At 47.8% G+C, this 22,362-nt stretch overlaps 1 protein-coding gene across 1 annotated transcript in view; it reads left to right on the top strand.

Annotated features, from left to right (window-relative positions):
* Positions 1 to 22,362, top strand: part of GAS7 (growth arrest specific 7) — a 278,601-nt gene that overhangs the window by 81,041 nt on the left and 175,198 nt on the right. The window contains exon 2 of the mRNA XM_006029347.3: positions 10,837 to 10,957. Within this exon, the coding sequence (XP_006029409.2) occupies positions 10,837 to 10,957 (121 nt within the window). The remainder of the gene's footprint in view (positions 1 to 10,836; positions 10,958 to 22,362) is intronic.

Genomic DNA, 22,362 nt, shown 5'->3' with positions numbered 1-22,362 from the left:
CATTGGTGGGGCTGTGGGTTGGGAGTGAGGGGCAAGGGCATGAGGAGGGGCAGGGCATTGGCATCAGTGCTGTTTAGTGCCCCACATCCTGCTGAGCAAAGGGGGCAGAGGCAGCTCTGATTTTTCTATGACAAAAACCAAAAGCAAATGCCAAAGTGTATAGATATTTAGAATTCATTTTATTATCATGATAGAGGCACTGGTAGGCTTCCAAGTTGCTTTAAAATTGTAAATATATCAGTAAAACAGTGCCCAACTGATTTATCTCTATATAGCGGTGTTTCATTTTAATTGCAGAAGAATGCAGATTTTTGGTATTTTAATGAGAGAATTTGAGGGGTTTTATGAGAGAATTTGCTATTTTTAAACAGGGAACACCAGGATTCCTGCTAGTGAGGGAAGGCTGGTGAGGCAATTGGTGGGACCCAGGCAGAGGAGCATGCCCAGGACCAGCACCAGGGACCCAGCTGGGGGGCAGATGAGGTGACTGACCTCCTGGCCATTTGAGGTCAGGAGGACACACTTCAACAGTTCAAAGCAGGTCACCACAATGAGCACATCTTCTGGGCGATAGCTGCCCAGATGGCAGAGTAGGGGTACCAGAAGGCATGACAGCTGTGCTGCACGAAAGCCAACTATGCAGCCATGGCCCACTAGCAGCTGACCCAGAGGTGCAGGAGGCTCTGCTGCCGTGCCCATACCATAGCCCAGGTGTCTGTGCGGTCCCCATCTGGGTCTGGCAGGCATGCAGCCATGGGGCTGCAGGTCCAAGGGGGCAGATGCTGTTGCAGGTGGCAGTAGATCACAGCCAGGCAGCAGCTCCCACTGCCAGACTGCTGCAGTGGGTAGAGGGTGCAGGGGCACCTCTAGGTTAGGGCTGCTTCAGCAGTCTAGCTGGCATGAGGGGCTAGTGTCCTAAGATACCAACTGGCTGGCCCTCAGAAGCTGCTGAAGGCATGTAGCCCTGAGCTGCTCACCAGGGCAGGTTTTTATACTGCTGGGGCAAGCACAGGTGCTGGCCCCAGCTTCTAGCTGAGCCTGGCTGAAGATCTGGGAGGAGCTGGGCCAAATTTGTGCCGCTGCTACTTGAGCTGCTGCAAGGACACATGCCTGCATGTATGGACACACCCTCTGTGGCTATGTAGGCTGTCTTCTAGTTGTGCTTGGTCTATACACTGATAATACTTGAAAAGGATCCTTATTGGGCATGTCTACATGAGATGCATTAAGCAGGGGTTTAGGTTGTAGCCGTGTTGGTCTAAGGACATAGGCAGACAAGGTTCCTTGGGTGAATTTGATATCTTTTATTAGACCAACCCAAATAGTTGGAGAATATTTATTAAGCAAGCTTTCGGGTTCAAAAACCCTTCGTCAGGCTAAGGAAGTTTCAGCAGTTGGTGTGTGCTCTTCCTGGATGGGATGAAAATGAGAAGCATTAATGCACATTAGCCTAATTTAATGCACATTATGGGCATGCATCTACAAGTGTTCGTCCTTAATACTGATTAAAAATGGTGAAATTAGGCTAATCGCACCAAAATTTGCAAATACAGGTGTTAAATTTAGGTGTGATTAGCTAAGTGCATTAATACATGTGTAGATGCAACGCGGCACTAACTTTAGTACTGTGTGTGCTTAAATGCACGTGTAACCATGCCCACTAAGGACTAAGCCTTGAAGTCTAATGCTGCAGCTCCTGTCTTAGTGAAATATATTGTTGCATTTATGTTGGAGCCTCCTTTTCACTCCCAGAATTGCTTGTTGGCAGCATCCACATCTTGAATTAAGGATATATTGGCTACATTGTGCATGTCTGGGACAGCTGTTGCTGCTTGGTACAGCTGCAGCATATTGCACTTCCTTATTTCACTGCTGCCTGTTCCTTATGTTAAATGCTGCTGCCTTGTTTGCCTGACCCATACTTCATTTTACAAGCCTGTGGTCTGTTGCATAATGCAAACAAAACAGAAATGCTAGTCCTGGGTTTTGGGAAGTTACAAGACTAAAACAGTTTCTATTTAGGTAGACAGTCAATACTAGTCAGCAGAGGCGTAACTGGTAGTATTTGTGCCCTGGGCAAACTCCAGTGGCCCTCCTTGCCCTATGGAAGATAATACAGACACAGGGGGAGATGCTGCTGAATCTTGTCACCACTGGAGCATCACAAAGCTGAATTCAGTGACTCTTCCCCCTGCAGCAGTGCTGCCCCAATCCCCCACCCCTCTTCAAATCTTGCCCTGATTCCTTGCCTTGATTTGAAGAAGGCTTCAAATGCAGCCCGGATCCCCTTTCCTTATATGAGTGTAGCCCTGAATCCCATGGCTGGTGCCCCCTTTTTCTTGGTACTTGGGACTCATGCCCCAGTTACCCACCGCTAGTTACCTGCTAATTAGGCAACTACCTCTGCATGTTGGTGTCAGTTGGACAGAGAGAGAGAAGGGGAGAAAGAGAGAGAAGAACACACATACAGGCCAATTTTATCAGAGGCTTGCAGAAGATGGAGCAGCTCTGTGCCTTCAACTGTTTATTACATTCTTTCTTTCTTTCTGTTCAGCTCTGCCACGCCATGTTCTCCTGTCTGATGGCAGCAGCAGTCACTGAGTCACTTCCACATCTGCTCACTCTTTCACAAACAGGATAGTTAAGCAAGCTACTTTCTCATGTTTCCAAGGAAAGTGTAACAATTTTCTGATGATGTCACAGGAAAGTGACATTCCAGGAATGTGGTAGAGCCCTGTACAAAATGGAAATTGTTTCTGAATGAAGGATAGGGATCATCAATAACCATTTTGGGACTATTTCATTGTTAATCAGCCCCTGTGAACCTGGTTCCTCCATGTTGGGAATAGCCCACAGGCTGCTGTACACAGGGAACATTGAGCTGATACCACTACAGAAACTGGCAGTCAGACAGGGCTCATTTCCTATTGTATGTAGTGAATACAAACTGTTCTTTGAGGCCCCAGTAGAGTTCCTGTTGGCTGAAAAATTATGGCTAACAGATAGGCCATGGGGAACAGGCAAACTTGTGTTTCTGCGCATCTAAGAATTGAATATCTCATGGCCTAGCCAAGGATCGGAGTTTTCTGAATGTGTTTATACTGCACCCCTTGTTGCAGTCTCTGGGGGTATATTACAGGAATCAAGATGAACTGCTGCTAACAGTGCTAGTCAGAGTGTTCTCCAGCTGCAGGTTCAAATTGAGGAGACAAACAAATTGTGATGGGAGGAGTTGGCCTGGATAGCTCTGGAATCAACCAGGGCAGGGTCACTGTAGTATTAGAAGGAAGTGTGACAGATATCCACACAGATTCACAGAAGTTTAGGGCTGGAAGAGATCCTGTGAGATCATTGGTTCCAGCCATCCTGCTCTGGGCAGGAAAGGCTGTAGGGGTCAAATAACCCCAGCAAGGTGTGCATCCAGTCCTCTTTTGAACATCTCCTGGGTAGGTGTCTGCACCACCTCTGCTGGGAGTCTATTCCAGAGTCTGGTCACACGAACCATGAAGTTTTTCCTTATATCTAGTCTGAAACCTTCTTCTAGGATTTTATAACTATTACTCCTGGTTTTCCCTGGGGCGTTTTGGTGAATAGTTGTTCATCTAGACCCTGATGCTGTCCCCTGATATATTTGTAAGCTGCCACCAAATCCCCCCGAAGTCTTCTCTTTCCTAGGCTGAACAGTCCCATACCTGTCAGCCTTTCCTCATATGGCTTGCTTTTCAGGCCTCTAATCATACAGGTGGCTCTTCTCTGGGCTCTCTCAAGTTTCTTCACATGCTTCTTGAAGTTTGGCGCCCAGAACTGGATGCAGTACTTCAGCTGCAGCCTCACCAGTGCTGAGTAGAGGCTGTTATATTGGTGAGACCATGCACTGTTTTAACTGGGGAGAGGGCAGGGATGCCATGGAAGGAAAGGGGAATGGCAGGGATGCTGTTGTAGCATGGGGAGCATAGGAGGGATGCTGTTTTAGTGTCAGGACCATGGGAGGGAGACAGGACTCTCTGAAATGTCCCTCACGAATACAGAGGCTCCCTTTCCGGTATAGGGCTTGGAGTTGCTACTGTTACATAGAGGGAGAGACTGACCCTTCCCTAGCCATTGTGGCTGCTAGCAGGGTAGCTCTTCTAGGAGGGCATGTTTATCTTTAAAAGTTCATTTTTTCCAGTGGTACATTCCAGCTGGCCAAGCACTGCACAATGGGCTTTCTGAGTGAACATTATATGGAAAAAGTTTCTCAACAGGACAGGATGGGATACAAAAGGTCAAGGCGAGTAAGTAAGACCCAAAGGGAGTGTGCACAAAGTGAGCCTTGTTTGCAGGCCTGTGTATGGAAAGTGTCTGGTAAATAGCACAGACTTGGCCATTGTGCTCCAGCATCTACTTGCATAGTGTAAAGTTTCCAGAGGCTTCCCATCTGGAAAGCCCAGCTTGCATCTCTTTGACTGTCAACCAAGAACACATTCAGTAAAGGGAGGAGCTCAGAGTATTTGATGCAGCTAAAAGCATCACACAGAAGACCCTATTTTTGCGCAAGGATTTAGCCATGGGCTCCAAGCCTCTCTGCACACACAACAAAGGAGCACTGAGTTGTCCTCATTTGAAGATATAATCCTTCCACCTGAGCTCATCTGCAGAGCACTGTGCAAGGCTGCCCCTGATTCAGATTCATTCAGGATTGACTCCCCCTGCCTGGGGAGCCTCCTAACTCCCAAATGGTAAGTGAAGGTTTGTTGGCTTTAGTGAAGAAGATATAGTAACTTCTCTAATGGATTGATTGGCATCTGTGAGAGTTTCTCATAGTCCATTTGGTAGATTAACAATATTTAAATATGACCTTCCTTCATGGAGCTAGCCCTGATTGTTTGGGAGGTAGGCATAAGTATCCCATGAGAGGGGACTTCTAGAGTTTAGACAGTTTTTGAGATTCAGTAAGGTGGAGCAATCTGTGTTTCAGCTGAACATGGAAGCATTGCTTGGCTGGACTCACAGTTCATGTAAGATTTGAATTTAACTACAGAAATCGATGATTTCTCTACTGAAATATTGCTAGCTGGGCTCTGGGGCTGTGAGGTTCGCTCGCATTACCTTTTAATCCTGAATCTGGCAGAAGAGACACTAGCAAATAGAATAACTGTAGTACAGAATAACTATAGAAGCAGGGATCTGTATCATCTGTGGTGATAATGAGCAATATGGTGTCCTTCTGTTTGTTAGATTGTAAAAAGAAGCAGGCAAATCTCAGCATTTGAAAACAAAAAGCATCCTAGAAAGTAGAAATAGAAAATATCCTCTGAGCTAGCTTATTGGTAGGATGCAGTTCTATTGTAGCTAAGAATACAGATATTAAACCCCCCTCCATCCCCCACCCCCCAAAATACAGTGCTTTACTTAAAATTCGGCACGCTCCCATATTGAGCCCAGCACATGTCCAGAAGAGACTTCATGTTAGTTGGACCCAGATCACCCAACGTCTGCATAGATTGGGTGCTTTACTGGGGCTTTTTGGCACTTTTATCTAATAGTTGATTGAATCAGCTATTAGGTAAAAGCACCAAAAAGTCTGTCTGAAGTGCCTGATCTATACAGATGCTATGGAGCTGGCTTGAACTAATGGTTTGCTTCTTCTGGTAAAGCACAGTTTGTTTTAAAGGTCTGCAAGTAATGGTATCATCCCAAGAAGAAATGGGATAGTTCCTAGAGAGCCACTGTGAGTGAGTTAAATGAATTATGTTTGAGGGGATCCCAGCATGAAGGTCAGCTGTGTTCATGTGTTGTTTATGCACTTAATTCCTAGCTGACTTACAACAAATATTTGACCTTGGGAGGTTGCATGCTCTGTGACTTACATACTGTGCAGTAGGAAGAATACAGAGACTTTGAGATTGAAAACTATCAAAATTTGGAAAACCCACTGAGATTCTTAATAGCCCATAGAGCAAATGGCCTCTCATATTTAAATCCCATCACAAAGCTCCAAGCTCAGGAACTCTGTGACATCTATCAAGCTCAGATCTGTGATGTGTAAAGACAAACTTCAGTAGGATATAGCTGTGCTATTTGATAATGATGTGCCCAAACTTCTGCAGGTTTTTAATCTGCCTAGATTTAATAATTGGGTCCTCACACATGTACTGCTTCCCAGAGGTGCTCAAATCCTGCATGCACTGATATCAGGAGAAATTGTCTGACAGTGTCTAGGAGGAAGATCCTGACCAGCCCCTTGCAGAGGTAATAGGAGAGAGCCTCACAGGTCCAGAGTCCAGTTACCAATCTTTCAGTAGAAAAATCACTGATTGTATGAAAAGTTGTGTCCTTTATTTTGTTTAAAAGATCATCCTTAACTGTGCAAAGAAGTGGTTATAAGCCCTATCAGGTGGGGACATGGGGACCTCAATGGGACTATCCTCTAGCAGCAACCTTTCCTAACTGGATAACTTTATAGGTTTGATAGTAAGTGTTTATTTCCCCTGAGTGCCATGCCACTCTCTGGGCCAGAGGAAAGAGGTTTTGGGAATGGGTTCATGCCTTGTCTCTGGCCCCTTGTAACTGTGAAAAAACTAATTTTATGCTGACTTCACCCTGGTGAAGTCAGTAGGCAATGTCCCCAAGTCTCCCACGGGGCCTCCATCTGCTCAGCAGACCTACAGGATTGTTTCTTAGCCAAATCAAAGATGCAGTCTGGTGAAAGAGGCTGTAGGAGCACTTACTTGTACCAGCTCTGAGGGTTTGAAAGTTAAGATGGAAGCCCCCGGATATTCATTTTAAATTTAGGGTTTTAAAATTGTGTTCTAATATTCACCTCTGTCGTGTGAGCCAGTAGGGGCACACAGGTCATATTTGTGGTTGCCAGCTTTTTTTGGCAACCACAAGGGGTAGAAATGGACTTTTTCTTTGAAATGGAAACTGAGACTCTAATGTAATCATCTGACTTCTGGAGATGAGTAAAATACCAAATATCAACAAGGACAGGCAGCCCCATGGGATGCCTTTAGGCCAGGGTGCTGTGACACCTTAAGGTACCTTCAGATCCTTTTAGAAGTTCGATGGGGTGCCAACTCAATGTTAGCATGTTAGGTGTGCAAACATTATTCACAAGATAAACTGAAAGATTTCAAATAGGAATCCAGAGCATTAAAATATCTTGACCAGTTGTGGGCTTTCTGAGTTCTGTTTAACTGCAAAATTACTCTGCTGTTTTTCGTTAGTCAAAAAATGAATGAAAACTAAGAGCTGGCATTTTCTGAGGGGTAACTTGAGTCTAAAAGGGTTAAGAACCACAGCCTCAGGCATTAGTAATATATGGCACAGCTAGTGCCATCCCTGTGAGCCTAATACCAGCTACAGTTTGAATCACTCCACCCAGAGTTACTCCACCTAGTCTTGAGCATGCCAGAGCCAGCTTGAGAGTGGCACTAGAGGGTATCCTTTACAGCAGCTTCTCTGCTTTGTTCAGCACATGTGGAGCAAGGCCTCAGCAGCACTGTGGGAATGGTATTGACGTATCCTCTTAGACTAATTCTGGTTGAAAGGGAAAGGGATAATTATGCTACTTTGTATTTCCAGCCAGCAAAAGCTGTCAGTCTGCAGTAAAGATGGTGACCCACAGTTACCATAAAACTTACTGGGAGGCATCAAAGTCCTTGATGGTTTGTACCTGGCCACTAGTATTGACTGTGAAGTGGGGCTGAATGGAATCAGTCTCTGAGTGGATCCATAAGAGCTCCTTGTAGTAGGTAGTTGCCACCCTGCAGGTACCAGAAACCCAACTGGCATCTCGGGTCTCTTATACTGCTCCTTCCAGATCTTGGTCTGTGCACAATACTGCTGCCTTGTGCTCCTGACGTGCCATTTTGGCAGTGATGCACTCAAAGATGGCCTAGTTGCAGTGGTTTATCTTGTCTGCTCACTGGACTTCCTTATTGTTCCAAATGGAGAGTAGCTCCAGCATCTCTTCCCAATTCCAGTTATTGATGTTCCTGAAAGATGTGTTGGAAAAAGGTGGTCTGAACATTGTGACTACTGGCTGGCCTCATGTAAGGCACAGAGTCCAAACAGATCCTTGAATCTGTGCCTTCAACAGATCCTTGAATCTATGCCTTCAACTTGGCACAGAATGTCCATCATGCCTTTGTGCTGGTCAGTAAGTAGGTAAGCAAGGCTTCATATAAGCCCTGTGACCTTAAGGCAGGAGAATTTGGCAGGAGTCAGAGAGTGGCTGCTTGGAGCTGTGGTGGAGGGAATCACTGCATTGTGGAGTGCCTGGAGGACAAACCAGCACTCTACCATGCTATGCTAGTGCCTGATTTCTCCTCATTTTGGCATGCTTTGACCATTTTTAGAATGTTTTTGTGGATGCGTACATCTCTACACTTGCCTTTTCTAATAGTTTAAAGGCAGACAAGGTTCCTTGGGTGAATTTGATATCTTTTATTAGACCAACCCAAATAGTTGGAGAATAGTTATTAAGCAAGCTTTCGGGTTCAAGAACCCTTTGTCAGGCTAAGGAAGTTTCAGCAGTTGGTGTGTGCATCTTCCATCCAGGAAGAGCACGCACCAACTGCTGAAACTTCCTTAGCCTGATGAAGGGTTTTTGAACCTGAAAGCTTGCTTAATAACTATTCTCCAACTATTTGGGTTGGTCTAATAAAAGATATCAAATTCACCCAAGGAACCTTGTCTGCCTATGTCCTTAGACTAACACGGCTACAACCTAAACCCCTGCTAACAGTTTAAAGGCATTTGAAACATTGCAAATCTTACATCTATAAACAGTCTCTGTCATCACAATCCCAGGACAGAAATGCAGTCCCTGTTTGTGAGTGACTGTTCACAGTGCAGGTTTGGTACTACCAACAGTAATTTAGTAATGCTCCGAGGCAGTGCTTATCTTCTGTTTATTTAGTCTGGCCAGGGGTAGTGCTTGGGGACAGAAAAGTTTTAACTGCAGTGGGATTTTGTAGGCTATTCTGCTTGAAAGCTTATTTGCATCTTCCTGGCTCCAAGATGCCAGGTCCCCATCCTGAATGGGAACAATTAATACCTTATACACACTTGCAGTAGGGCAGGGACACTGGCTTTTAGTACATATGAGGAACGGAAGCTTTGATAGACTTGGGGAGTCAACTGAAGCTAGTTTTCTGACTGACAGATGGTTGCTCACAGCATTATGTGGGGTACCCAGATAGTCCAGTGATAAGGCAAAAGGTGGGACTGGATGGCATCTCAGGGCATGTCCAGATGAGTGGTAATGTACATTTTCTCAGGGACAAGTAGCAGTGGCACACCTACTTGTCCCCAAGAAACACCCATGCTACGCAAGTTCTGGCGCACAGTCTGTTTCCCCAGGTTGAGTAGGGGAGGCTTCGGCCAGCAACTGTGCTGGCCCCAGCAGTCTACCTGTGGTAGCCAGAAGGAGCCTCTACCGCTGCCTGCACCATATGCCTGGGGGAGGTGGGACTAGCCACAAGCACATGGCCCTGTGCCAAGGCTGGGCAGGGCCAAGGAACCCACTGTGGGCCAGATAAAATCCATTGGTGGGCCAGATGCAGCCTCTGGATTGTATTTTGCCCATCCCTGGTCTAAAGCCCCACTGCTATTGTGCCAGTAGGTGGCAGTGTGCCGAACATGTTGTTTTTTCCTGAGGATCTGTGTTATGATTCTGAGTCTAGGGCATTCTCAGTAGCATAACTAATGCGGGGTGATCTAGGCTGTAGTCCCAGGAGCCAGCTTGGGGAAGGGTGGAAAAAAAAAGAGCCACTCTGCTTTCCACTCTACACTTTTTTTCTTGCTGACAATCATTCCCCGTTGCAGGTAACATTGGCACTCTCCGGATGCAAAGAGGTCTTTTTCACTCTTCCAAAGGCATGTGTTCCAGGTGTTACATCACCAAAATATTCAATATAGGAAATGCACTATTCCCCTATGCTTTGTGCCATTCAAGGGAAGTTTCCCAGATCCAGAGCAAGGTCAAGCCTTGATGGTGGGAAGGGGGAAGTTGGGAACATTGGCTCATAGGTGTGTAGACGAAACAAGGGGCATGTGTGCATGACAGTTCAAAGTGGGTTAAATGCTTTTGCACCGTTTTAATGGTGTTGGTGTTTGCATGCATCGGCAGCGTATTGCACAGTAATTCCAGCCACTGTAGCGAATTCAGTGGTGTAATGTGCCTTAAATGACTTGGGGTGCAGCAACCTACAACTCCTCCAAGGAGTTTTAGTTTGCTGCCCTACAGCCACAGAGCAAACCCCTGGGCTCCATGCAGCTCAGGGCTTCTGCAGGAAGCCCATGTAGGCAGCCTGGCAGGAGCCAGGAAGGCAGGCTCCACAAGAAGAAAAAAAAAAAAAAAGCAGTGAGCCTGATCTTTCGCCTCCCGGGAGCCTGCCTGCCTGCCTGAGCTGCACAGGAGCCTGGTGCTTCCCTCTGCAGCTGCAGTGACCCCCAGGACCGCCCAAGCTGGGTGCCTGTGGGCAGGTGCTGCCTGGGGGGCACTGCTGCTGCCATGGAGGGAAGCACCAGCCCCACCCACACAGCCCGGGGACCGCTCCATCCACCAGCAGCATGCCCTCCCCTCCCCACCACCGGAGAGGCGGTTAAGTTCAGGCGTGTGCACAACACAAGGTTTTAATGAGTCCTAAATTGAAGCAGTGTTTTTAAAAACCCACCGCTTCAATTTAGGGCCTCCGTTTCATCTACACATACACATAGTTACTGCTGGTTGGAAATCAGTAAACCATATATAATTTTCTAGACAGGAAACTGTTCCTGGCAACCACAGGAACAACCTTCACCTTATCTTAAAACCAGCTTAACAGGAACTTTTTTTTATACCAACAGAAGCCCAGGAAAGTCACTACTCAGTCAGGAGAAGATTCTTTGAACTGTCCTCTCCCTCCAGGCTGGCAGAGCTACATGTCTCCCCAGGGCCGCAAGTATTATGTGAACACCTTCACCAATGGTAAGGCCCATTTCACTAAAATGTGTACTCACAACACCCCTGGCTCTGATGTAATGTAGGCTCTGTTTTTCTAATTTTGATAAAATAATTGGACCCAGAGGGTCAAAGGCTGGGGTGAATCCACAGAGGATGTTGTGGCACAGCTGCACCCTCTTTTTGGACTGGATCCCACCTTGAAACCTCTGGGGACTTTTTTAAAGCAGGTGAGAACCCCACTCCTTCCCCTTTGTGCTCAGAGTCACATCCTTCCCCTCTGGAACAGAAAGGAGAGGTTCTGAAGCTTTTTCTGTGGACGGTAGGCAAAGCGGTAATGGTGAGCATGGGAATGGGGAAAGGAGAAGGGAGAGGACATGACTCTGAGGACTACAGTGGTGGCCGGAATTCTTACCTGGTTTGGGGACTTTAAAAAGTTCCTGGAGGCTCCCACAGTATGGTCTGCCTACACTGGTGGGTAGGGGGAAAATTTGGAGGAGGGGTGCAACCACCCCTGCACTGTGGGTTGCTGTTCCCTGTAACAGGGAACCCTAGCCCTGTTACTAAGAGGTGGGGCTGCCAGGACGGCACAGCAGAAATACCCCAGAACACTGTGGCTGCTGGCCAGACTGTTGCTGTGGCTAATGAGGCTCCAGGAGTCTACAAGGTACCCAGAGCGGGGGAGTGAGAAGGTACTCAAGGCTCAAGGAGCAGTTTGGGGTTTTTAAGGAGCCAGAGTATGGCTTATAGGACTTCTATTATGTTATAGCCTGGGGGCTTATATTTATGTTATTGTTTGTTGGGTGGACTGGGCTGAGGCTATTTGGGGAGGAGGAGGCCTCAGTGGGGTACAATACTGTGCGAAGCCCCAGCACTGGTGGGGGGGGGTGCAGCGACAGGGGGTGATCAGACCCCAGCACCGGGGGGGGGAGGAGGGCGCGGCTCAGCGACAGGGGGCAATTGGGCCCCAGCGCCAAGAGAGGTGCGGTGACAGAGTGAGCCGACTCAACACCCTAGGGCATAGGTCAACATTTATTCCATCTGCGAGGCATGGGCCACCATGTAGGGGAGGTTTGGTGTGGTGAATAGCGACCCCTAGTGTTGGGGTATTAAATGGGCAGCCTCCCACCTGAGTAACATCATAATTATTGTTCCATCAAGGCATGGCAGGAGAGATAGGTCGGCAGGTAGCCTAGAGACAGAGGGTCAGGCCTCTGTTAGACAGGCATGGGGATGGACCCCTGTCACACTCTCACACCCCATTTTGCCAAATTCTGGGTCTGTCCCTGGTCAAAGGTGTTAACATAATTTATACAACATGAATCGGTTAAGCAAGTTCAAGAACCTGAAGCTGCTTAACATGTCAAGCAGTTAACATTAAAATATTTTAATCCTCATAAAATACAGAAAATGCAAAGTGTTAGTCTGATCTCAGCACAGATTGTATTTGTGGTATAGTCAAGTCTTGTAGAGATAGCAATGTCTGGCTTTGTCTGGTTAGGGCATCTCTTGGGATCAGGATGATGGAGGCCCAATACTGGATCCTGAAGTCCCAGGATAGTAACCTTATTTTCTGTCCACCCAACAGTTTCATGTCCATATCAAGTGATTGACTGCAAAAGTGAGTAATAGGCAGCATAGTCCATCCTATTATTATTTTGTCTACCAATTAAACAGTTTTTGACACATCAGTGTTAGTCTCTGATTTCACAGTCTGTGGGTGGTACCAATAGGCCTTTTTGAAAATAATTCAGTTCTTCTGTTTTTATTTTTTCTTTCTTTCAGGGTTTAGTTGCAAAGCCAGGGTATTCACTGGGATGAAAATGCTCTTAACTGGTACAGAGAATTCTGTCAGGTGACTGGCTGGTATATGTGCACTCTCATGCACAATGGTAGTAAGAAATGGGAGCAGTAAGGGATTCTGCCACAAATCAGATTGGCTAGGAACTTTTGGGCTGCATCACTTTCCTCTGTAGTATAGATTAGTGTTGGCATGCTGGAATCATTTAGGCATATAACACTGAATGTGTTGGTGCTGGTATCTCTCGTGTTCTCTACGCATAGCACACATAGTTAAGCTTTTTGAGGACTAAAATATTTAATCTTCGTGACAGGGGCCAGGTCTTAGGGCCAGGTCTCAACATCGGCGTCTATATGGGGCAGTCCACCCTGTCTCGCCTGCCACAACTTAGTGATTTAATAAACTGACATTAAATGTAGGAGGCTGCCCATTTTAACGCCCCGATGTACATGGCTCCATACTATCCTACGCCATGTCTCATGCCTCACAGATGTCATCCAGATTATTATCACACCTCCGGCTAAAGGCCAGGCCAAACTCCATCCTATGCTGAGTCTGTTGCACTCTGCCCTGCACTGGGTCACATACATACCACCCCTCTCTCACTGGAGCCTCTTTCACTCTGTCCACTCTCACTGGGCCTCATTCATACCGCCCGTCACTGGGCCACTCTCTACCTACCCTGCTCCTCTGAGCAGCCCCTCTTGGGCCATCAGGCTTGCCTACTCTCACACTGGCCAGACCCCATGCAGCCCTTCAGTTTGCTCAAGCTTCCCTACTGTATGTGGCTCTGGCCTTGCCTCACACAGGGCTGACTCTGCCCCTAGCCCCTCGCTGGGCAACTTCACACATTAGAATACTTGTGAGAGTTGGCCCCTGTGCTGCCCTTCAGACCACCTCTACAGCCCTACTCAGCACACCACCTGGTGCAGCCCTTCAGATCGCCCTTACAACCCTACTGTACACCCATTTACACATAGTCCTTCAGGCCGCAATGGCACACCTTACTCTGTGCAGGCCACCACAAACTTCTTCCCCTTCACTGGGGCCACTCTATCTATCTTCCCTCTTCACTGGGGCCTCCGGGGTCTTATACCCCATGGGGCTCAGGTGTCCATAGACATGCCTGGCCTCCTTGCCTGTCCCTAGGTATGGGGGATCCACCAGGATGTGGGGGCTGGGGTTATAAGGTGCCTCTACCTTTCACTGGGGAGGCAACTGGCCTGGCATTTCTTGGGGAACTGCCCCACCACAGGCAGTCTCACTAGGCCATCCTTCCCCTGCAGGGTTCAGTTTAAAGTTATACCCAGGACCAGGAGCCTCCTGCCCTCCCCATAGTTCCTGCCCTTACCTCCAAAGATGTTCCAAACAGCAGCTCAGCCAGGTGTTGCTCTTTTGGCTGTCATCAGCAGACTGCTGCCTCAGTCCTGAGAGCCTAGATCTAAAATGGAGGCTGCTTATCCCTGTCCTTCCTGCAGTCATGTGATTGCCTCATTAGGGCTAGCCCACACCTGCAGGCTGCCCTGCTGCCTGCTCTCAAACCTTAATAATGCAATGAAAATGGTGAACTAGCCTCAAATATGTTACTTATTAGATGTGAAACATCTTTGTGGCTTGTTTGTATCATGCTTTAATTTAAATGTGTGGCATGTTATACACAGAGTGGTAGGGCTTGGCTGTGTCTTCCATGATCCCAGAGTGCACTGTTTCCTGTCCCTTCCCTGTGAAGGTTAAATGGGGCTCTGCTTCCATCCCTAGCTGGTATGTTGGGACCCTGACCAATCCCAGAACAGTAACTGAGGCTATAAAACACAGCCTGCAGCTATCCTCAGGGCATTCCCCAGGATGGATTGAGCCATGAGGGAAGATTCCCAACCCCTTTCACAGCTCTGGGTCACCCCAGTTCTGTGCAGGGGATGGTTAAGCAAAGGCAGTAGGGCTTAAACTGTCTTGGGGAAAACACTGTAGGTAGCTGTGGGTTGTGTTTCCTCCTGCATTTCAGAGCTGCACTAACAAGCTAGTTTGCTCAGAGCTCACAGCACATGCACAGTATATCTGAAGGGGTGTGAGACTGCACTGCCCTCACCACCCCTGGATTTGCCCTAGCAGCTCTCCAGCTCCCCAAGCTGAGAAGCACTGGCCAGCACAAGCTTGCATACTACTTTTTCACTTCCAGACTGTATGGCCTTTGAATTTCAAGCTGTGTACATTGCACAATGTTTCCATCATGCAATAGAGTTGTTTAGTACCTGTTGTGTGATGAAAATAATGTCTTCCAGGGGCTTTGGTTTGTGGCTTCAGAGAGAATTTCTTCAAATATGGAATTTAGGCTGTTCTGCTTCCCCCTTGTGGCTGTGCCTGGGCTCTTGTCTATTGCTCTGGGGACGGCGTAGTCATTTTAAAAAAAATGTCAGCTTTTCTCTTTACTGTAGAATATTTGTTCTAAACAGTCCTCCCTCAAAAGCCTTGTCCTGTGATTTCTCCCATCCACTGACAGCACACCTAGGGTGCAGGGAAGAGGTAATCTGCATCTGTTTGTTCTTTCAAGTTACAGAGACATGCAGAGATAGAAAATAATGACAAATGTGCACAGAGCTCTATCTTTTCAAGGAGTGGTCCTGACACTCCTGCTGGCTCCACTTCCCTGCAATGAGGTAGAGAAGGGTGAGTGCCTTTTTTTTTTTTTTTTTTTTACAGATAGTTATGTAACCTTTCTGGCAGGCACAGGTCGACAACAAGAAGGAGCAGGTTCACACTTTGGGGTTCCCAATAAGTATACCAGTGGCTTGAGCCCCCCACCCAGAAATCTGGGAACACTAAATTTGACTGGAGTATCCCACACAGACAAATCCACATTGTGCCTGGCTCGATAGCATGCATGTTTGTGGGTGGGTGTGGGCAGGGATCATCGGGGTGGGTTGTGGGGGAGTTGCCCCTCCCACCCCCCCATGGTGTACAGCCCCTGTCAGAAGAGGCAACAACAGCAGCAAGCAGCAGGCCCTCGGGATGCTCATGGCCCATCGCAGATGGAGCCCCCCAGCAACATGTAGCTCCAGCTGAGTTTCGGGGGCTGAATGTGCCAGCATGGAGCTGGCCCAGCCTGCTGGCAAGCACCTTGGGACCAGACCCAGGCTGCTTCTATACTGACACATGGGGGTCCTGGCATTGCAAGTGGGAGCCATGCACCATTGGGCTGGGCCAGCTCTGTGCCTCCATGTGGAGCTTCCAGTACTCCAGGGTGGAGCCACACATGGAGGCACAGAGCCAGCCTGGCCCAGCCTGGAAGTGTGCACTCCTGGCTGCAGTGCCAGGACACCCATAGGGTGACACAGACCCTGCCCAGTCCACTGGCATGTGGATCAATAGTCACAGGGAGTCATGTGCCATTGGGCTGGGCAGGCTCCATGCTGCTTCATGCAGCTTCCTGTTGAAGTGCTGAAAGCCCCATGTGGAAATACAGAGCCGGCTTGCTGATGCACAGTTCTCACCTGCAGTGCTGGGAGCTCCACATGGTGGTAAGGAACCAGCCTGGTCTGGTTTGAATGTGTGTTCCAGCCAGCCAGGCCAGCTCTGTGCCACCATGTGCAGCCCCCGGGACTCAGACAGAGTCATGCTGCACTGGATGGCTCTGCCTGCCATGGGCCATGAGTGCCCCAAGGGCTGCTGCTGCTGCCGGTGGTAGAGGCTGTGCACCATGGTGGGGAGAGGGGGTATGTGGCAGGCAGTCCCATCCCCACACAAACCCTATACACACTCCCACCCCCCCACATAAAACCCACATCTATCCACACATACTTCCATACCCCCACAGACCCTATGCCCCACAAAGCCCACATCCACCCACACAAACACCCCACACCTTCACAAACCACCCCACAAACCCCACACTCACCATACCCCTCCATAAATCCCACATACCCCACCACAAACCCCACACCCGCACACAATATACAAAAGTAAGACTTTATTTTGAGCTATTACACAATTGCCTCTATATACACTATACAAACACATGTAATTCAGGACAAAAACATTTTTTGAAATAGAATTAAAATATATTATAGTAGAGGTTTGATTTTTAGTACATGATTTGCATTTTTCCAGTTCCAAAATGGTAAATCCCCCTCCCAAAAGGAGTACTTCTGGGGGCAAAGGGAGGGACTTCCAGTGGCAGGGTTTAGGGGATGGGACTTCCAGTGCCAAGATGGAGATCAGGGCAGGGCTCCTGTCAAGGGGCAGGGGTACCCTTGCAGCCCTCAACAGCTCACCAGAAGTCATTAAGTGGTACTCTAGCTGCAATAATTGCTCACCCCTGATTTAAAGAAATAAAATGGGAGAAATCCAGGCCTACTCTCAGGGTTGGGGCTGCAGGCAGTCTTGGTGACACAGCTCCACTGGGAGCAGAAGGTTACAAACCTCAACCTCGGCCCAAAGCTGACACAGCCCAACCCTTGCCAATCTATCAGAATTAGAAATTAGCTACCAATCCTAACTCCTGGCCAGCCAACCCAAGAAATCAATGCCCTCCTCCACAGTATTAATCCCTTAAAACCTCATAAAAGGGGAAAAAAAAGGAGGAGAGAGGAGTTCCCAGATGCTGGGACAATTCTGTCTCTCTCTCTCCTATACCTGAGTTTCCCCTTTCTCTAGCTGCAGATTCCTTCTCCCCTTGGAAGGGACTTCTCTCTTCAGCATCTCATAGCAGCTTCTCTCCCACCAAACCAGCCTCACTGACCTTATATCCCTTAGCATGACATCACCTTACCTTGTCCAGTCAGGGAGTGCCACGCTTCAGCTTCCCTCTTAACCAGTCTGCCTGGAGAAGTTCCTGCTTCCCGTGGCCAGTCAGGCCAGAAGATTTTACATATCTTACCCAGATACAAGGCCCCAGCTTTCCACGTGCAGAGCGCATGGCCAGAACAGCAGGTGCCATCTTACCCACATGGCCAGACTGTATGTTTGCTCCTTAAAGCAACCGGCCTGAGGAGAAAAGACAGGGGGAGAGAAGGGAGGTAAATACAGAAAAAACCCCACAATACACAGCAACCAAAGGCACATACTCTGCCATACACAGCACCCACAATGTGTGGGTGTTACAGTTAAAAGGGTAGAAGAATGGCTTCCCAAAGCTGTGCAGTAAGTAAGCATCAGATAGGGTAGCAGAACACAAGACTGATCAGACCACAACCCCCTAAACACATCTCCAGTCACCTTTTTGCCCCTCTGCTCTCCCATCTGAGAGTAACACGTTAACCTCACAAATTATCTAACACAGAACACACAGTGCCCTCAAATCACTGAGAAAAGGGGCAGAAGGCAAAGCTAATCTTATTTCAAATTAGTTTTTTAGAGGGGCTCTACTACCTAATTCCTGAGATGGGAGTTTATATCAGAGATCTGGTTCATGGTCCCTGCTCTATCAGAGGTTCCCCTGTATCCAAGGAAAGTCCCTTGCTTTCATTTTGCCTTGTTGGTTTCCTCATCTGTTCATTAGGAGGCATGATATTTACACCCACACTGGGGAAGTGATAGGAGGATTCATGAAACGATAGCTGTGAAGTGCAGAGAATTTATAAGGTTGTTCATTGGCATGGGTGAGAATGGAGCAAGGTTTGCTTCAGACCTTAACTATGAAGTGTTCCAACTGGGCAGGGAAAATAATCCTTTTTTGTTCTTCGTAACTCCCAGAAATACTTGGAGTTGAATGCCAGTGCCAGCAGATTATTGTGTGCACTGTGCAGTGTGAAGTGCCATTGATCACAACCACGTGCCTGCTACTGCCAGCCAACACAGCTAGTGTTGGTGAAAGATGATACAGAAGTGTAGCAGTTGACTACCTTGTGAATGTAAGGCAAGCTTGAGGAACCCAGAATCCAATCGAATCAAACCCAGTTTTCTCTGGACACTCAGAGGTACTTTTCTTTAACCACACTTCAGCCTCCTGCCCTAATCTGGTAAATACTACAGTTGTTCTGAAAAGGTAACAAAAAGTATTTCCCCCCAGGGGGAATGTGCATTTTCATGTTCCCTTTCTGATTTAGGGGAGTATAGTCTTTTAACTCAAACTCAAATTTTAGAAAGATTCACTTGGAACAGAGATGAGCTCCAGAAACATCTGAACAACTGCAGTGAAACACTCTGGAATAAAAGGATTCTTCCTCCCCCTGCAGGAAGTGGGACCTCCCTAGGCATCCAAACAGTGGGTTTAAGAGCTTGCTTGCCCAGAGAGTGCCTCATCAGGGAGCATGAGCAGTGTTGTCTACTTCCATGGAGGCTCCTGACTCCTGGATAGAGCTCAGAGCTCCCAGTTCTGCTTATGGCATCTTCTTCACTTTTCTCCATTCACTTTTTATAGGAAGAAACTGTAAGAAAAATATTTAGCTCTGTCTACTATGAACTAACAAACTAGATCAGGAATTTACCCCAGCTGTGTTTTCTTTGCTGCTCAGCCTTTTCATTTCCAGTTCAGCCTTCCTAGTACTGAGGTGAATTACTGCTGCTTTTTGTTTGACAGTTATGTCAATCTACCTTACAGATATAAGAGTAAACCTCAGGCAGGTTCTTTAACATGTGTGGCAGCACACCTTTGGGTGCTTGCCACTTTAAGGGCTGAAGCAGGCAGCTGGCAGCTGCCTGATTAGGGTGGCCATTTTACGATATAGCTTATATAGGGGGAGGCAGCAGTTTGCTGCCAATGGCTGTGAGAAACATTAGCTGGCTGAGCTACAGCTCAGGAGCATCCTGGAGGTAAGGGCAGGAGCTATGGGGATGGCATGGAGACTCCTGGTCCTGGGCATGACCTAAAGCTACACCCTGCCAGGGTAGGGAGGCCTGGTGGGACTGCCTATGGTGGGGCAGTCTCAACTAAATGCTGGGACTGCTAACCTCCCTGGTAAAAGGCAGGTAGGGGTGCCTTTAACCCAGCCTCCACCATCTGGTGGCTAATTGTGATAACTGTGGGAATAGTGGGGCCAGGTGTGCCCATTAGTAGGCACCTGAACCCATCAGGGACAAAGTGTCTTGGAGGCCCCAGGGTGGGTAGTGTTGTTGGGAAAAGTTATGGTGAGGGCCTGCTCAGAGTAGGGTGCAATAAGAGGCACCTGAAGGACTGAGCATGTGGGAGTGCAAAGTAGGGCTGCTGAAGGTGGCCTGAAGGCTGCACCAGGAGGTATACTGGGTAGGGCTGCTCAAGTGGCCTGAAGGGCAATACATGGGCCAACCCAAAGTGTGTGTTGATGAAATTAGTTGCCCAGTGAGGGGCTTGGGGCAGATGCAGCTAATCTAAGCCTAGGCCACGTAGAGTAGTGGAGCTCACAGAAACCCTAGTTGAAACCCTTGAACAACCCTGGCCTAGCTCAATCAGAAATTATGGGCTGCATGCAGGAATTGAGGAGGGGCTCTGGCTTCTGCTCTGTAAAATCATAGAATCATAGGGCTGGAAGGGACCCTGAAGGATCATTGGGTCCAGTCCCCTGCATGAGCAGGAAAGACATCTGGGGTCAGGTGACTCTCAGCCAGGTGACCATCCCAGTCTTCTCTTGAAGACCTCTAGGGTAGATGATTGCACCAACTCTGAGGGAGCTTGTTTCATAGTCTGGACACACTAGTTGTGAAGAAGTTTTTCCTAATATTCAACCGGAAACGACCTTCCACGAGTTTGTGGCCATTGTTTCTAGTTTTCCCCCAGGGTGCCCTGGTGAACAGTTGTTCACTGAGCCCCCGATGTACGCCTCTGATATAGCAGTAAACCACAATCGGGATGCAATACTCCAGCTGTGGCCACACCAATGTTGAGTGAAGTGGAAGAATCACTTCTTTGGTTTTACTGGAGATGCATCGATTGATGCATGCCAGAGTTTTATTGGCCCTATTGGTTGCTGTGTCACATTGCCAGCTCATATTCATGATGGGGTCTATTGTTACCCCCTTTCATTTGTAGTGCTGGTCAGGTTAGCATTGCCCAGCCTGTAGGTGTGCTGGGGCTTTTTCTTTCCCAGATGCAGAAATTTGCATGTCTCTACATTGAACCTCATCTGGTTCCATTCTGCCCAACATGCTAGCCTATCTAGGTCTGCTTGTATCTGCAGCCTATCTGTGGGTGTGTCCGCACAACCCCATATCTTGGTGTCATCTGCGAACTTGACCAATGGGCTTTTCACCCCCTCATCCAGGTCGTTGATGGAGATGATGAACAGCACTGGGTCAACTACCAACCCCTGGGGTATGTCACTGCCCACATCTCATCAGGACGACACCGATCCATTCATCTGGACTCTCTGCGTCCTACCCCGCAACCAGTTTTGTACCCACTTGATGGTCTCGCAGTTGAGCCCGGTATCTTCCAGTTTTCTGATCAGTACCTCATGGCATAACAGGTCAAAGGCTTTCTGGAAGTTGAACTATATGATGTCAATTGCTTTTCTCTCATCCAGGTGATAAGTCACCTGATCATAGAAAGAAATGAGGTTGGTCAGACAAGACCTGCCCGCGATGAAGCCATGCTGGCTGTCATTCAGTATCATGCCTTCTGCAAGTTTATAACATATAGCCTCTTTGATGAATGTTTCTACGATTTTCCTTGGAATAGAAGTTAAGCTGTAGTTTCCTGTAGGCCTGTAGTTTCCCGGGTTCTCCCACTTCCCCTTCTTAAAGATGGGCATAACACTGGCCCTCTTCCAGCCCTCTGGGATTTCTCCAGAGCCCCATGGTTTTTGAAAGACCTTTGCCAGGAGCTCTGTAATTACTTTGGCCAACTCTTGCAGTACTCTTGGGTGGAGTTCATCTGGTCCTGCTGATGTATGTATGTCTAATAACTTTAATTGATCATACACCAGTTCTATGGCAATGGTGGGAATGGTATCAATCCCATCCTGCTCGTTCTGTGCCTTACCTGGCATGTTGTTCCCCTTGGTCTTGTGAAAGTCCAAGGCAAAGTAGTCATTTAGCAGTTTCATTTTTTCTGGAGTGGTAGTGACCAGGTATCCTGAGGCATTGAGCAGTGGCCCCACACTCCCATTAGTTTTCCTTTTATTCCCTATGTAGCTAAAGAAGGAATTCTTGTTGTCCTTGAATCTTGTAGCTAGTTTTAGTTTAGTTTCTGCCTGAGCTTGCCTAATCTGTTTTCTACAAGTGCGGGCCATTGTCAGGTAGTCTTCCTTAGAGGCTGTCCCAAACTTTTCATTGCTTGTATGCCTTTTTTTTTCTGTAGGATGGCTGCAACTTCTCTGCTTAGCCAAGAGGCTTTTTTGACCTTTCTGCTGCTTTTTCTCCATAAAGGAATGGATTTTCTCTGAGCCTTAAGGCTTGTATCCTTAAGGAACAACCATTCTTCTCATGCTCCCTTTATCTGCGGTCCTTGGTCCCTCAGGGCATTCTCTACTAGTGACCTGAGCTTATTAAAATTTGCATTTTTGAAGTCTAAGACTTTGAGCTTGGTATCTGTCTTGTCAGCCTTGCAATGGACCGTGAACGTAATGATTTCATGGTCACTATTGCCTAGGCTGCCCTCTATGTTTAAGTTGGTCACAAGGTCATCCCCTTTGGCCAGGACCAGGTCAAGAACTGCATTGCCTCTAGTTGGCCTGTGCACCTCCTGAGTCAAAAAAAGCTCTTCAGTGCTGGTCAGGAAGGA

Source organism: Alligator sinensis, unplaced genomic scaffold, assembly GCF_000455745.1.
Source record: "Alligator sinensis unplaced genomic scaffold, ASM45574v1 scaffold1023_1, whole genome shotgun sequence".
Taxonomy (NCBI): Eukaryota; Metazoa; Chordata; order Crocodylia; family Alligatoridae; genus Alligator; species Alligator sinensis.
This window is presented reverse-complemented; position numbering and strand designations above follow the sequence as displayed.